This window comes from Mustela nigripes, chromosome 5, assembly GCF_022355385.1.
Source record: "Mustela nigripes isolate SB6536 chromosome 5, MUSNIG.SB6536, whole genome shotgun sequence".
NCBI lineage: Eukaryota > Metazoa > Chordata > Mammalia > Carnivora > Mustelidae > Mustela > Mustela nigripes.
Window position 1 is genome coordinate 87241155 of NC_081561.1, and position 17742 is coordinate 87258896.

General features: G+C 38.0%; 2 protein-coding genes and 1 non-coding gene across 9 annotated transcripts in view; 1 reads left to right on the forward strand and 2 right to left on the reverse strand.

The window, feature by feature from the left end:
- ECT2L (epithelial cell transforming 2 like) overlaps positions 1-15426 on the forward strand; it is a 75654-nt gene extending 60228 nt beyond the window's left edge. For both annotated transcript variants that reach the window (XM_059400827.1, XM_059400828.1), the window contains 6 exons: positions 214-287; positions 386-542; positions 1219-1284; positions 2644-2732; positions 11524-11696; positions 13172-15426. In XM_059400827.1, the coding sequence (XP_059256810.1) occupies positions 214-287; positions 386-542; positions 1219-1284; positions 2644-2732; positions 11524-11696; positions 13172-13299 (687 nt within the window). In that variant the 3' untranslated portion in view covers positions 13300-15426. The remainder of the gene's footprint in view (positions 1-213; positions 288-385; positions 543-1218; positions 1285-2643; positions 2733-11523; positions 11697-13171) is intronic.
- LOC132018923 (U4 spliceosomal RNA) lies at positions 6300-6442 on the reverse strand. The gene has a single exon (XR_009404688.1). It is a non-coding gene; the product is annotated as a U4 spliceosomal RNA (small nuclear RNA).
- Positions 15427-15514: 88 nt separating the features above from the next.
- REPS1 (RALBP1 associated Eps domain containing 1) overlaps positions 15515-17742 on the reverse strand; it is an 82432-nt gene continuing 80204 nt past the window's right edge. For all 6 annotated transcript variants that reach the window (XM_059400832.1, XM_059400834.1, XM_059400831.1 and 3 more), the window contains one exon: positions 15515-15783. In XM_059400832.1, the coding sequence (XP_059256815.1) occupies positions 15715-15783 (69 nt within the window). In that variant the 3' untranslated portion in view covers positions 15515-15714. The remainder of the gene's footprint in view (positions 15784-17742) is intronic.

The following is a 17742-nucleotide window of genomic DNA, read 5'->3' on the forward strand; positions in this document are numbered from 1 at the left end:
ATGATTAAGTTTACGGAATAGGGTTAATTTACGATATAATTAATACACTGTGCTTAGTATATTAGTAAGTCTCGATAGGACTAGCCGTACTGGGGTTCGAGGTAGTTGTTGCCCTTTTGCTTTGAGTGCTTCATAGATCATGCTTGTCTGGCGGAACAGAAGGCTTGCCAACTGTACTACAGAGCAAAATTTTGACATAATGCTCACCTTTAGTCCAGAGAAATGACACCAGCATTCCGAGCTTTCCTGAAGAGACGTGATAAGACCGTTGTTACCAAAATGCTGAGGTAAGTTCTGAGGGAGTGCACCGCGGGGGCGCCCAAGGACATGGCACACTTTGTCCTTCAGAGAGCAACCAGGGTTCCCTTTGCTCTGCCTCATACAGCCTCCCGGAGCTGCTTTTGTACCCATCGCGAAGATTTGAAGAGTATATGAATCTTCTCTATGCTCTGAGGCTTCACACTCCCGCAGGACACGCTGACCGTGGGAGCCTGACCGCTGCCATTGACCAACTCAAAACATATAAAAGTTACATAGATGAGGTTGGGGGCTGATGAGCGTTCGTGTCCTTTACAAATGTTACAATACTTTTCCGTACTGACTCAAAGATCCTGAAATATCTTATCCCTTCGTGGCATACTTCAAAGTTTTTCTTCCTCTTAATGTGAAATGATTGGGTTCAGTGATTTTGAGCACTAAGAAGGTCTATTCAAAGCCAAACAACATGAGACAGAATGTTTTTAGATACCTGGATAAGTGCAATAAAACTTTTATTAATATGAAAGTGTAAAGAATTGAATATTTGGATTGATTTTTCTAGACAACGAAAAGAAAAAAAAAGTAAAATCCTTTGTTTTTGAGGGTACTTCTTATGAATGAACTTTCCCGCCTCAGTAAAGATCGCAATCATAATTATTCTCTGAAAGAATTCAGCATCTTGGAAGATAGTACTATCATTCTGAAAATATTGTTGTGATGTGCATATTACACAGGCATCTGGGCTGAATGTAGACCGATAACCTCTTTTGCCCTGAAGATTGTGAACACAGTCTTGTCACTTGCCTCTTTGTCTTCAAACACTGGGGGCACAAAATTGAGATTCTTATTAAAGTGTATGAAAATCCCGAGCCGTGTACAAGAGCCATAAAATATTTAAATCTATTTTTACATATAAAAATCTCATAATTTCAGTTTGCCTAAAATCCCTTTGTTTACTAGATGAAGCACAACATCGGTATGAAAGATCAGCTGTCAGAAATACAGAGAATCGTCTGGGGATGCCCGGTACGTATTCGGACATACTCACTGCATCTCATGCTCATGAATATATCCTCAAGTTACTGGCAAAAGGAGGCTTGTCGATTTCAATTCAGCTACCATCTGTTGCATGCCTGCTGCGTGCTGTGTGCTGGCAAGCTTTCCCAGTTCCCATCCTTGCTAGCTGTAAAGAGGCATATGAGAAGACACACAGGTGGACTTGATCCTATCCCATAACTTGGCTGCAGTCTTAGCTCCTTAACTGGTACTTCTGTGAACATGACCTCCTTTTGGGAAAGGGACCATGTATTCTATTGTTTTATTATCTTCCTATACATCGTGCCTGGTGTAGGATTCTGTGCCCTGAGGATATCTGAAAAAATTTTTAGGTTTTAGTTGTTCCCTATAGAATATCATCTGGTCCCAGTCTACCTTCTCTCTTACTGCCTTGCCTTCCACTTCACGATCAGATGACGCAAATCAACTTAGTCCTCCAATAATGTTAGCCTTTCTCCACACATTTGTGCTTTGTCCGTGCTTTTTCCTTCTTGAAATTGCCTTTCTCACTCCACTGGATAAACTATCCATCCTTTAAAAATCCAGTTCAATCATCATCTTCCTTGTAAAGTTTCCCCAACATCTCCAGCTGTGAGCCCCTCTCCCCAAGCCCCATCTTGGGTATCCTGAGGCACCCTGAACATCTCTGTCACACTTTTTTTTACAAACGTGTTAACGTCATCAGACATGAGCTACAATTTACTTGTCATCTAATGTTTGGCCTATAGTAGGAGCTCAATATATGAATTATGTTGAACTAAAGTACCAATTTTAAACATTTTTATTTGGTCAAATTGGGGAAACAAGTTGGAGCTGTTTTATTAGAATTCAGATCTGCACATTTTGGTAGGGAGAGTGGAGTTTGGATTACAAAAAGTCCAAAATCTTGGAACTCACAGAGTTGGAGTTTATCTCTAGATCACTGTTTACATCAAGTGATCATCTCATGGCTACATCAGTATAAGGGTCTAACTTTTGAATTTGTAACAATCCATTCACTTCCTTTTCTTCAAAGACCCCATCTTACCTGCTTCCACCCCCTCTTTTTCTTTTTTAATACTAGAAAGACTTTTAAAGCATTTATATATAAAACAGTAATTTCAGTAGTTTTAAAAATTAGACAACACCCTCAAATATAGTTTTAATTGTGAAGTCTGTGGTCTTTCTAAAAAAAATCTGTTTTGCCAATAACAAAAACATTCACTTTTTCATAATTAAACTGAGTTCTACTCAACACAGCTTCTGGGATATGAAACAGTTCTTCAGTGGGATACTTTTTTATTTTCTCCAAATTTATGAATGTTTCTGATTTTGTTTTTTATTTCATAGACTCTATTAGAAGAAAGCAGATATCTGATTAGGGTCCAAGATGTAGCCCAACTTCACTGCTGTGATGAGGCAGTAAGTTTCTCTTTAAGGTAAGCATTGAACTGTCCTATGGCTGTGACATTGTCTTGCTTATCTTGTACCTGGGATCCAGTACAATGGCTGACCTAAGTTTGCAACAGATCTTTGCACTGGACTGAAAACTTAAACATACATTCCCCTGCAGCTTTATTACTCTATTCACATTCCAGGCAGCTACTAGATGGAATGGGAGAAAACATATAATCTCTGCCAGAACCACAAACTGCATAGACGCAGGAATTCTGAGGTTGGTCACTTTCCTACTGAAAGGAGAGCCAAGTGTTGTGAGTGTCACACACTAGTGATTTGCTCACCTATAAGAAAGAGAAGATCAGTTAATTATCCTGATAGTTATTGAGGTTAGTATTACAAAGGTCTAACCAAGAGACCATCATTATATTGAGGTCTCACCATTTCTGGTTTGCACAGTGCTTACAGCAGTGTAAGAACAAAAGACAGGTGACAATTTCCATAAGCTAGCATCCCCCTTCTTCTTTTAGAACAACGATGAACAACCCTTTTCTGTAAAGGGTCAGATCATAAATATCCTAGGTCTTGTTGCCCAGATTATTTTACTACTTCACGATTATAACATAAAAACAGCAAAATAATGATATAACATAAATAATACAGCACATAAATGAACAAGTGTGGCTGTGTTACAATAAAACTTGATTCACAAAACAAATGGTGGGGCCATAATTTGCTGATACCTATATTAGAAAATTGTTTGCAAAACTATGTTCTCAGTATTAATGGCAAAGATGACAATTCAACAACTAACCAAACGGAGAGAAATCAACTCCTTTAATTTATCCAACTCTAATAAAAGAAATAAAAATTGATTTGCCTATTGTTTCAGTGAATATTTCCCATAGGTGTAGGTCAGGGAGTGTGGGGCGCGTCGCCGGGCCGGCCGGAGACCCCCACTAGGGGCTGAGCAGGATGGCGAGTGTCGCGAACCCGGACCGCGCAGAGGAACGACACCAGGCTCGGGAGGTCTGTCGAAGCAGGATCTCGCTTTATTGAGCAGGGCAGCGGCTTATATGGGGTGAGGGAAGGGAAGTGAGGTCAGCAAAGTGGGGGCCAATGGGGATGTGCCCTGTCGGCGGGAGTTGGGAGAGACACGCCCTGCAGGGGGTGGAGGCTCGCGGGAAACGAAACTGATGGGAAACCGAAACCGCCACTTTGGCGCCTTTGTGGTCGGCCATGTGGGTTCCTGATCCGGAAGAGAAGGCCACCCGGCGCCATCTTAGCCTCTTGGGGCCCAGCAAGGGAGTGGTTGGAAGAATCCCAATGCTTTCACCTCTATTCTTGCCTAGAGTAGTTCTAAATGAAAGGTCATGCAATTGTGTCACTTTTCTCATGATCAGTATTTTTATTTGTTTTGTTGTTTTTGTTCAGTAGCGATAGAAATGAGCTGCATTGATGGAAGGAAACTAGCTATCAAACCAACAGTTCTAAACACGCTGGTGTAGTAGGAGACATGCTAGGATTATCCCAGGATTTATCCCAGGATTATCCCCTTCATGTATTCATGAAGGTAACACTCTCCTTTCATGTAAGCCCGAGTTTCTGAACTACATAATTTACCTTTTCTCTAAAGAACTTCTTTTAACATTTCTTGCTAGGCAGATCTACTGGCAATGAATTTTGATTTTTGTTTGAGAATCTTTATTTCTCTTTCCCTTTTGAAGAATAGTTTTGCTGGCTACGCAATCTGGGTTGCTGGGTTATTTTCTTTCAACACTTATTCTGCTTTACTCTCTTCTTGCTTGCCAGTTTCTGAGGAGACATCCAATGCAATTCTTGTCCTTCTTTGGTAAAGTGGGCTTTTTCTTTTGTTTGTTTTGTTTTGGTTTAGTTTTGTTTTTGTTCTTTGGGTTCTTTCAAGATTTTATCTTTGTCTTTGATTTTCTGGAGTTTGAATGTAATATGCCTACTTGGTATTTTTTTGGTATTCACCCTGCTTGGCATTCTGTAAACTTTCTGGATCTGTGATTTGGTAACTGTCAATAATTTTAGAAAATTCTCAGCCATTATCACTTCGAGTTTTTCTTCTGTTCCTTTATCTTTGTTCTCCAAGTGATATTCCCATTAGACCTATGTACACTTTTTGTAGTTGTCCCAGATTTCTTGGTTAATCTGTTCCTTTCTTTTTCAATCTTTTTTTTTTTCTCTTTGCTTTTCACTTGGTAAGTTTCTATTGATGTATCTTCAGGCTCATCGATTCTTTCCTCGGCTATGTCCAGGCGGCTAACAAGCCCATCAAAGGCATTATTCATTTCCATTTCAGTGTTTTTAATTTCTACAATTTCTTTTTAATTATTTCTTAGAGTTATTTTACTCATCTGTTCTTTTGTTGCATGTTGTCCACTTTTTCATTAGCGTCCTTGACTTATTTATTATAAATATTTCAAATTCCTGGTCTAATAATTCCAACAACATCCCTGCCATATAAGTCTAGTTCTGATAATTGCCTTATCAAACTGTTCTTCTTTCTCTTAGCATGACTTGTAATTTTTTGTTGAAAGCTTGACGTAATGTATTAAGTGAAAGGAACTGAGGCAAATAGGTCTTCAGTGTGAGGTTTTAGGTTTATATGACTAGATGTTAGCCTGTGTTTACTATTGTTGTAACTGTGGTGTCACAGGCTACAATTTATTTTGGTGTTCTTGTTTTTGTCTCCCTCGCTGCCATTGAGTTTCCCTAGAGACCCCTTAAATAGGGGTCCGAGGCTTCTAGTTCTTTTTAGCTATAATCCCTTGTTATTATAAGGAATTCTGTTGATGCGGTATCAAATGGGAAAGGAGGAGAAGGGAAGAGTTCTATAGTTTCATGGTTAGGTCTTAGTTTTTTAGTGAGCTTGTGCCCCAGGCTAGGACTTTCACAAATGTTTTTCATTCCTTTCTGTTTCTTGTTTTGTTTCCTTCCATTTTGTGTACTGTCTCTAAGAGACAGGAAGGCTAGAAGGGGCTGGAAGTAGGTGTTTCCCTTCCCCCATATTGGTTAGATTCTGGTAAAATAGTTTCCCCTGAGGGAAGTCTTTTGGTAAGGAGAAGAGAACTCTGCAGGCACATTTCAAAAAGGCTACCTTTCCTCTCCCTATCAGGATGGATGAAAACATTTTTCTTTGATCTTCACAGCGAGAGCCTGGTGGGGCTCCTGGAAGTAAAACATATGCCAGTTTTAAATTCAGGCTAGTGGGGAGAGAATGTTCCCCTCAGGCTAGGCTTCCAGGAGTTCTTAATCTCTTAAAACTAGTTCACTGCTCCAGCGGGGAGGTTCTGCCTCCAGTAAGCTGTGTTTCTCTGTATCAGTGTGTCTCTCCAGCTTTTGGGGTGCTAGTTTACCTTGTGGCTTTGATTCTCTGATGGTGCAAAGAAGAGCTGTTGATGCTGAGTTTTTCAGCTTCTTTTTTGTTGTGAGGATGGAAGTTAGGACTTGCAAGCTCTTTATGTGTCCAACCAGAAACCAAAGGGCTCAGTTATTAGAATTTAGCATTTGGGCAAAGAGAATACATTTAAGAATCTGAGGATCATGGGAGAATACTAAATTATTTTACAATCTAATTATGAGGTATATGTATGTTAAAATAGACACCATCTCAGTGATTTGTCAAGCAATAAATTTAAATGTAACTTTACATTAACTTTTCAATTAGCAATAATCACGCCTCGGATAAACCTCATTGGCTACGATATTACCACTGCGCAAAGCTTACATTAACTTTTAAAATTCAGTAAGTGCAAGATAGGTTCATATTCCAAAAGATATTACAGAATACTTAGTCTGTAACTTTGTTTTCTATCATTTTGGAAAGTCACCTAAAACTCAGGAAATCCCATTCCCGTGACTTCCATTAGAGATTTCTACTCAGAGGAAACTGTTTATATTTATACATGAAATACTGACTTACATGAGTAGAAGGCTTTATAATTTACCATATTTTCTATTAATGCTTTTTACTTATTTATTGTAGTAATCTCTACACCTAATGTGTGGCTCAAACTCACAGCCCCCGAGATCAAGAGTCACATGCTCTTCCAACTGAGCCAGCCACGTGACCCCACCGTATTTGTTACATTCTCTCATTTGACACACTCATTACAATCACTTCCTGCGGCAAGTAGGTCTGGAATCATGTTATGGGTGGGAATCTGGATTTAAGTAAGTTCTCTGAGGCTACAGAGTAAGTGCTGGTCCAAAATTCAGAACCAAGTCTCAGTGCTCTGTCTACTGACGAGAGCAGCGGGTTAGAAAGATGAACTGAACCTTCCTCATAATAAACCTACCCACTAAGCCGTGAGTGCTAAACAAATTACTGATAAACAAGAGCCACGACACAGAACAAAATCAGTCAATACTTGCACCATAAAAAGAAAAAAATTCCTCTGGGTAGAGATGAAGTCACAGTGTCATTTTAGAGCTAAGAAAGTTGAAGTTATTTGTCCCTCTGTCAATATAGCCCACAGAATTTGGGGATAGCTTAAGCTTTTAGAATATATTATGCAATTTGGAACTTTCATTATATCGTTTTTCCAGAAAACACCAATTTTCACTTACGTGGCTTTCAGCCTGCTGGTTTTTCCGTGGACTTTTGTTGTTGTTCCCCTTCCCTCCCTTGATGCCGAGGTGACAAAAGGCGGAGCCCTCGAGGACTGGTGAGCAGTGGCATGGCTTTGAATCACCAAAGGGAGACATCCACTTCTCAGACCAAGTCCTCTTGAGGAGAAACCCTACTACACTGCCAAAAATGCATATTGTAAACTTTCTTTTTAGCCTTAACCCAAGGGGGCCTACAGTCAGTTACTGGGGCAGCTATGTACTGGGGACTTCCCAGAGATATTGGACTCTGGCTCTGAATTGGCTCTTAGCCTGGAAACTCAGAAAGCCTGTAATCCTCAAGTCAGTGTGGATGTATAGAAGCTACAGTTTTGACCCAGGTCAGCTCAGAGAACCTATGGCTCGCTGTTGTCTGCTCATGCCCAAGGTTGTAAAATTCCTTTCAAGGTTTTCCTGTATTTATAGAAATTGGATACTTCAGCATTTTGGCCTTCTAATACAATAAACAACAATAAAACATTTCTAGAATGATGTTAGGAATTTAAACTATAACAGACCTGTTACATTTTGCTGAGTCATTTGACCTATTTCTGAACAAGGAAAGAAATCCTATCCAAGTTCATGGAGAAAAAACTCTACCCTTACAGTTGGTTCTTTTGAATATGACAAGTGACTTTCTGAAACGTTATTAGGATCCATAGTTTCCACTTCCTTTGCTCTATTATGTCAATATGAGAGATGAAATTATTTACTTTTACATATGTAGAGGAGTTACTATGTTTTTTAGTGTGTCTCATTTTTGGATGAAAATTGTTGGAGATCTTGAAGGGCTTTATTTATTTACAAGAATGGTACCACTCATTTTAGGGAGAGAGCATGAGTGGTGGGAGGAGCAGAGATGAGAGGGACAGACAGACTCCACACTGAGCCCGACATGGGGCTGGATACCACGGCCCTTTCTGAAATCATGACCTGAGCCAAAATCAAGAGTCGGACACTTAACTGATTGAGCCACCCAGGAGCCTGTAGAAGGGCTTAACTTAGTAAATGGCTTTTGAAAATCTTTTTTCTAGATGGAACTCAGATTTATTTTAAATAGCATTCTCATGAAATAATTGATTGAAATAATGAAATAATGAAAACCTGTGTGTTTTCAAGCCTCTTTCCCTGTTTATGTCCTCTGAGGACAAGTGGCCTCAACTCCGAGTTAATAATGTACCTGCTCCTGCTCTGCCCTGGGCCCAACCACCCGCTCGATCCACGTGGGTCACAAAACCGGAATTCTTTCATTTATTTCTGCCCTCGGGGTTACCACTTCCGAATGAAAAAATGATTCATTACCTTTCAAAGGCACTTCTTTAAAGCAAACATGTATTATATTCTCTGATAATTCAGTTTAATAGAGCATTTTTTTAAATAGCTTTGAACATTTCTCTAAACTGGTATGATAGGAGAAATAATTGTTCATATCAGTAGTATGGTAAAATTGCTAAACAAAAAGAAGGCAAGAATACGGGTGGGGGTCTTTTACCTAGAGTGGCCATTCACCACGTACAGACAATTACACACAGATTGGGAAAGACCTCTTCCCTTTCTAGCCTCCTCTCTCCCTCATCCCTAGTTCTGTAGGCACCATTATTGTCAGAATATCCTACCAACTTGATCTAGAATATTGCTTCTTGCAAGTGTATGTCAGTGTGTGTGAAGCACCCACTCCTTCCAGCCTAAATCACAGCCACACAGAAATGGGAAGGAAATGCATGAAAAAGGAAAAGCTGGCTCCAGCGTTTGGGCATTTCTGTTTATCCATACACCTAACAGAGCCAAGACCTCATTAATACTCTCTGAATAGCTGAACCTGAAATATAGTACTCTTCAAAAATTTTTAAGTCCCGGGGATGCCCGGGTGGCTCAGTCATTAAGCATCTTCCTTCGGCCCAGGTCATGATTCCAGGGTCCTTCCTGGAATCGAGCATCGGAGCATCACACTCTCTGCTCGGCGGGAAGCCTCCTTCTCCCTCCACCCCCTCTGCTAGTGTTCCCTCTCTCACTGTGTCTCTCTGTCAAATAAATAATTACAATTTAAAAAAAAAAAATGTTTCAGTCCTGGATCCCAGTCCTTCACCTAGCATGACATGGTTGTAACTAATACATGATTTAACTGCCTCACTCCTCAAAATGTGCTCTGCACATCAGCATCGTCAGGCAGCTGTTAAGAGATGCAGAAACTCTCACACGACTCTAGTTCTACTACCTTCAAATTGCATTTTAACAAAAATCTCTAGGTAATTTAGAGGGACATTAAAGTTTGTCTTATGTACAAGTCAGAGCCATTATTATATCAAGTGGATTCTAAGTGGCAATTATAGTAGCTTTTAAGGACAGCAATCCGGTTTTTGATAAATATACATAAAGCCTTTGACCAACCAATCCTACCTGCCCACCACAGCCCACCCCATCCTCGCGAGCCCATCTGAAAGAAATAACAACACATGTAAGGGACTTGATTGTAAATAAAGATCAGTTTATTCGAACATTGCACATAGTGGCCATAAAGAACAAGTGAAAGGAGAAAAGAAAGGAGGAAAGAGACCCAAGCCTGTACACACCAATGGACATCAACAGGGAAGAGTGGAATCAATGATGTCTATACACACCATAAAGTATTATTTGGCCATTAAAAACAATAAAATAAAGGGGTACCTGCGTGGCTTAGTCGGTTAAGCATCTGAGTTTGATTTCAGCTCAGGTCATGATCTCCGAGTCCTGGGATCAAGCGCTGCATTGAACTCCCCACTCAGTGTAGGGCCTGCTGGAGACTCTCTCTACCCCTCTCTCCACTTAGGTTCTCTCTTTCAAATAAATAAATCTTAAAATAAATAAATAAATAAATAAAGCAAGCCATACCAGTTAACTTGAAGTGATTTCCATTGCTAAGTGAGAAAAACAGAAAAAAAGTGTGGATATTACCATTTTTGTAAAATAATGGCAACCTACCTGTAAACAGATGTGTATATATGTACATATGTGTGCGATTACCTGAGCAAGTAAGAAAACAAAGACAGACAGGTAGGAGTTGGGTAATTTGGGTGACCTGAGTGAAGGGAGGAGGGACCCAAGCAAAAAGAAAAAGTGAAACAAAAAAAGGACACTTAAAAATGCCAATGGTATGAATTGATGCCACTTTAGTGTTTATGTGAAAGTTTATGTAGACTTCAAATGGCAATTAAAAAAAAATAGTGAAGATTAAAAATAAGACTTCCTCTGAACATCAAGCCAGTATATGGACTCCCTTCCTTCGAGCAAGTGAGGGTTGCTTGAAACTTCTAAGAGAAAAAAGATTTTGGTTATCCTCCCAACATGGGGGGAGGGAGGCTAGAGACACTGGGAAGTGGGTGCTCCCCCACTCCGCTCCTCCCCAACACATTACTTGACTCCCTGGTGAGTACTCACACCAGCAAACCTAAAGGAGAGTACACTGGTGCCTGCCAAGCACAAGACCTGGCTCCAATAACACAACAGTGTAATGAGGGTAACAGACGGAGGCTGAGGGCACATTTTGCCTGTTCGTAAACATGCCTACAGCTGACCATCATAGCAACCTCCGTGAAAATGAAGAGTTAACTTAATTCTCACCTTTCATACTGATGAAGTATGTTATCTATTGATTTCCCTCCAACCATAATTAGGAAAATTTTAATTTCCTACCTAGTAGTTAAATGCTTTTCTATTCCCAGCTGTGTGCTTAAGACACCTTATGTCATATTGGTTCTTGTGCTTTTCTCTACCCCAACCTGTTAAGATGAACTGAAGACTGAAGACGAAACCAAACCAAACAGAAACCTTCCCCAGATTGCCCAAATACATCAGACACAAAATACCAAACTTGACAGAAGTTTAACACAGCTCTAGCATGATTCACGTTGAAAAGGAGGAAAAGTTCATTGTGTCTTTCCTCCACATTCCCACACTGAATGCTTATCCAGTGGGTAAGTTCAAAGCATTCCACTGGAGCCTGGAGGCCGCCTCCCCCCCCCCCCCCCCCCCAAGTGGCCTGAGAGACAGAAGAGACTATTTACACCAGGAGAAAAACTACTGAGAACTCCAATGAGCCATTTCAACCTGTCTGCACCAGGCAAAACCACCAACTATTGGCTTATCAATGCCAAGACGGTGAACTGTATAACAAAGCATGTGTGTATGCCTACTATGTAACCCTTCTCCACTTTAACACAGGTCCTATGAACACACCCGTGACCTCAGTCTTTTCCTCTTCAATGATGCACTGCTTGTTTCTAGTCGGGGCACAGTTCATACTCCGTTTGAGAGGACTTCAAAATCAACCTACCAGTTCATTGCATCAGTGGCCCTTCATAGGTTACTTGTAGAGGACATTCCAGATTCTAAATGTATGTATTCTTTTTCTTCCAAGAGTTAAAGACCTTTAGAAACCCGTATTACATAATGCTCATTAACTATTAAAATATAAAGTAGGAAAAGTACTGGAATGTTCATTTGAAAGCTTGCAAATAGTTCTCCAAATAATTTTAGGATTTCATTAATGTAAACTTGCATCTATCGGAAATAGAAAAAAAAAAAAGGAATGCTGGCATTGTCAGACAGGTACCCTACATATTAGGAAAACAACTTTCAAAAATCACAAAGGGAAGCACGAACCCACATCATCCTGAGCTCTTTGAAGCAATCTGACAAGAGAGCCACTACCCACCACAGCTTGTAAATGTTACAATTTTATACTTTAACCTATCACTTTTCCATTTTACTAGGACTCAATACTGCCTATAGATTTTACTATTTTAGATTTTTATATGCTGTTTCCATTCCACTAAGATGAAGTGATTATTACAGCGATTACTACAGATTATTACAGTGAAGTGTACCTTTGCTTCCATAAGTTCATATTTAAGTTGATAGTTCTTCTGTAACTGACAGATTTGCAAAGGATGTTTAGTAACAAACATTTCATTCATTAATAACCTCAACAGAACTATCATCTGTTATGAAAAGAAATCCTACTTAAAAATACTATGCCTATTTTTAGTTATTACCTACACTTCACTTGCCAAGCTTAAAAGGATCCTTCTCTTTTCTCAGTTTTTGTTAGGAACAGCTGAATGGAACAGCTCTCATTCCAATACTCTTCACCGCATGTCAAGGCAGGACTTAAGGTTAAAGCTAGAATAAAGGTCTTATAGAAGGAACTCACCCTTTAAAAAAGGATTCCTTCCCTTTAGTTTTAGCCTCATTTTAAATCTGAGCCTGAGAAGAAATGAACACCAAAAGGGAAAATAAATATTTCCACCTAGAAGACAAACTCAGCTGACATGAGTTAGTTATCTATAATCACCCCGAATGGTTAAAGAGTGTAGGACATCTGCTTTCAATCTCCCTTTAGTCAGCTGTGTCTGTGTCAAAACATCACTATGTAACCCGCTAGACAGCTGGCACTCAGCTACATAGTTGGCTTAATTCCAACAAGGTGGTCCAGGCCTAGCTCTCAGCATCTCTACCTGCACCAACTCTTAGTGTAGACCTTTACTGGCTCCTTCTGGAGGGACCTTTACTATCCTCCTTCTGGAGGGACCGAGACAAAGAGTTAAAGAACATGACATCATCTACCAGTCTTTAAAAATAACTGCTATTAGAATTACACAATCACAAAGATTATTTTAGATTATATTTGAATTATTCAGGATTTTTAGGAAGTTATATTCTAAACTGGACTTGTATCTTTTGGAATCCCTTTCTAGTTTACAAAAGGTTCTTAAAGATGACTTGATCAATTCTTGAATTTTGTAACATTTTCTTTTCTTTTGATTGTGACCTGCCAAGATTAATTAGTGGACCTCAAATATTTTTACAGATATCAAGAATGCATTTATTCTTCATGGTCCAAAATGTGAATGGATTTGTGCTACAGAGGTTGAGGATGATAAATTCCTATGGTTGTCAGTACTTCAAAGTGCAATCAAAAGTAGTATGGAGAAGTAAGAAAAATATTATGGGTGCTAATTCTCCCTGGCAAAGACCGAGAGATCCCTGTTCCAGAAGATCCAGTAGGAAGCAGAATGATTTCTCACGGATGGGGAGAATGAATTAGGATGATCCATAAAGTCCCTCCTAACTTTTAAACTTTATCATCTATGTTCAACTATGCAAAGAAATGTACAGAAGAACAACGAGTCCAAAATTTTGAAGCACTTCTTTTGGTGGTTATTTTTCATAGGCAGTAAAATTTGACAGAACAAAGATAATTGCATATTTAAAGTTTTGTTTTATGAGCTAATGAAAAAGTCAGAATAAAAAAGTTTTTCTTAAATGATCAGTCTAGAGAAATATTTTGTTGACTTACCAATCATATCTTTATAAATTTTCATGATATAATTATTGATTTTAAAATGTGTATAAAAATATAAATGGCAATTTGGCAAAAAACCTGTCACATGTCTTTCATATGAATATATTCTTCCAGAGAGCATTAAAAATAAATTCCTACAAAAGTTTCCTGTGATTCTGAAGTGTTTTTTTGGTTGCAAAATTAAAATTTTTAGACCCTCTAAGTAAGAGGTTTTAAAAAGTTAAATTAGACATTGCTAAATTAGAAGGCTGTTGGGGAAAAAAAAACAACAACACAAAATACCTTTAAGATACAAAAATAAAGGGCTCCTGGGTGGCTCATTGGTTAAGGATCTGCTTTAGGCTCAGGTTGTGATCCTTCCTGGGACCAGTTCTACATCAAGCTCCCTGCTTAGTAGGGGGTCTGCTTCTCCCTCTACCACTCCCTGTTGCTTATGATCTCTCTCTCTTAAGTAAATATATAAAAGATTTTTTAAAAAGAAACAAATATAAAGAATTTAAGACAATTCTGTTTGAAGAGAAACAGCAAAGCACGTGTTTGGTAGTCTTTTGTATCTTTAAAACCTTCATTTAATTATTTAACAAACTGAAGCCATAACCTGTTAGCCACTTGGAAACTTCTGCTAATGTATGCAGTAATAGTAATATTTTTTACTTAGAGTTGATATTGATCTTGGAAACTTTCACTTGTCAGTTTCCTTTTTGCTTCATATTCTCCTTTAAGATAGTAAAAATCTACTAGTACAGTCTAGGATTGTGAACTGGGCTATTTTAAGCATTTTCTTTTTTCAATAAACATATAAATTCCTTCTAATTCTTAAAAATTTAAATTCTTGTTAAAAAATGTAGAGAAGTTAAAATATTGTGTTGTTTTTTGTGTAAAATCACACCTTGATTCTGTTACGATATATCCATGCAGCCTAACATCTATGATCCCATAGAATAAACCATTAAAGGGAGTATCTGCTGTTAGTCAGCAGTGAATGCAAATTTACACATATGATCAAAATGTATATATCATATAATATGAAACAAATCCTACGACATTTTTTCAACCTGAATAGGACACACTTCAGAAGCTCTGTTAATAGGAAAAACCAGTCTCTATGACCAAAGATTGGATGACAAAATAGCTGAAGGTAAACTAGAAATCTCAAGGAATTTCCATTTATTCTGTGAATAATTAATGCCCTCAAAAGTTTTAAAATATTATTATTTGAAAATAATCTATGTAGCAACTGATAAGCATAAGTTTCTAACTAAGACTTAAGAGCATAAATCATGCAAAAAATGATGATGTTTGCATGTGGACAGTACTTATGTTGTTTGTGATTCAACACTTTCCCTTTGCTTCTATGGGACAATTAAGACCTGACTTCATAGCTATTTCATAAGTTTACGTGACTGCTGAGTTAAAATCTCACACACAACAATTTTAGGTTACTGGTGAAACTGCTCAATCTTCACTGGGAAAATTATAAAATCTGACCTCCAAGTTGAAGCCTGAAAGTACCACATGACTCCTAAAGAATGCTGATAATGGTTAAAGAATGCCTCATCCAATACAGTTCTTTAAAATATAAAATTCAGTAGGAAACTCATTTTTAAGATTTTTACAAAATACAGATGCTTCATGTAAAATATTAAACCTAAAAGACAAATTGACAATTTATTTTTTTGACTTCTTTTGCAAATATTTCAGTCTTTGCTTGAGATCCAAATGGGAAGGCCATTCTGTAAATCAAATCAGTGTGAGGTTCTGGCCACTTAAGTATCCTGGACCGATGTTATGTATTCCTGACACTATGGAGCAAGAAGTGTGGACTATGCCAACAAACACAATATATCCTCCAGGAAAAGTCATCCTGACCCTTTTATTGTTGAAATTAAAAAATAAAACATACTTAAATACAGATGAACATATAGGGCAAAACAGAATCATAAAATTTAATGTTGAATTAAGCAGTGAGCTGAATGTTTGGGTCTCCAAACTGGCTTGAACCCCAAACTGCTTAAAAATGGGTATGTTCACAGTTAACGGCAATTGGCTTATAGGTGAGAGAATGGTCGAAGCTGTTCCAGTTGAACTTCCAGAGAAATTCTCTCCTCAAGAACATCCTGAAAAAGATGCAAAGTGATGTTTCAAAGTATATAAAAATGAAGGCACAGCTAACAACAACTCAGCATCAAGAAAACAATTTAAATTTGTTAAGACAAAGGGAGAGTCACTCATATTTTAAGAGGATACTTCAACTTAGCAAGGAGTTTCTTTATATGTCAGTACTATTAAAATATGATCTTAAAATCTTTTCCTTACTAAGTAAATCAGGGTAATAAAATGTTTTTTAATTATCAGAGAAAAGCCAATATTTGCAAATGATGTTACTAATGCATGCATTTTGCATAAAGCCTACCCCCTGCAGGAACAGTAGATGAACCAATTAACATTTCCCCTGGTGATGTTATCTGGTCCTGATAACTCCTGAACCACATCTGACTTTTGGTTTCACAAAGAATAAATTTATTCTGCAATCAGAATTTCTTACCACTGTTGATTGTGAACAGTCTTTTCAGATAGCCAGCAAATCCTAACTCAACTTTTTTTTCCTCAAACATGCTGATAGTTTTTTAACCAGAACCATTTCCAATTTTGTACCATACTTCCTATTTTCTTTTCAAGATAGAGAGAAAAGTGATTTTAAAAATAGCTCCTATATACATGTTTCTATAGGCGCTTTTAGTTCTTTAGAAAAACAAGTGTCAACAAAATTTTCATTATCAAGGTAAGGTACTAGTAAGCTTATCCTTAGTTTTATAGTCTTCCTTTACAACACACCAAATTCATAATCACAGAGTGACTATAAATATTTTCTCTGATCAAAGAGCTACACAAAAATATCATTCATTCACAGATATTTATCAAATCCTAACATGCGCTAGATTTTTAGGGATAGAGACAAGATGGTTACAAATTTATCTAGGGAGTCCTCGCTCACTTCTGACATCCTGCTTGAGCATTAACACATCCCTCTCTCTTTTTTCTCAATGTATTTTGGTTTGGAATTTGGAACGAACACACACACACACACACACACACACACACACACACACACACGGGGGGGGGGCACCCTGAACAGAAAAAATTATAACTTTCAGTGAGCTCATTTTAGTAGGGAAAAGAGACAAATGTGCCATAGATAATAATACCAGATAGTGTGATAAACGCTGGATGAGGGATACCAACAGAATGTTATGGGAACAAACTAACTCTGCATTCATTTTACACTTTCATGGACTCTTCTCTTGTCTTTGTGGTTTATAACCTTGCTACTCAAAGTGGGACCAACAGTCCAGCAGCATTTCCATCATCTGGAAGCTTATGAGAAATGCAGAATCCTCAGGTCCCTTTCCATATTTTTTTTTTAATTTTTTATTTTTCATATACATATATTTTTATCCCCAGGGGTACAGGACTGTGAATCACCAGGTTTACACACTTCACAGCACTCACCCCTTTCCATATTTAATATGAATCAGAATTTGCATTTTAACACGACCCCTGACTATATACACTGAGATGTGAGAGTCACTGATTTATAAGATATAAATGATTAATGTTGGTAGGCCATAAATGATTCTAGCTCATTTTTATTTGCAGAGATTCAAAGAAATCAGAGTGGTAAGAAAGAAAAACATATCCATTCCTCTCAAGTGTAAATGATGGGAGTATACATGGGCCATAAGCATCACTTCTACCTAAGGCTTGTCTTTCCTTTTTCACATGCAAAATGATCTCAACTGTCCCCATCTTCTTTAGACCAGTTTATCTCTCTTTAAGAGACTCTGAGTTGTCTTTGATAAAAGGATAAACCAACAATACTCAAGTTATCTTAGAATTAAGTAAGAGTATAGGGAACCACATATATTGTCCTGGTGGTGCTCAAGGTCACATTTCTTCTCTTGGGCTTCATTATAAACGTTCAGGAACATTACAGGAACAGTGTATTACAGGAACAGTAATGCCATATATATATATATATATATATATATATATATATATATATATATATATATATA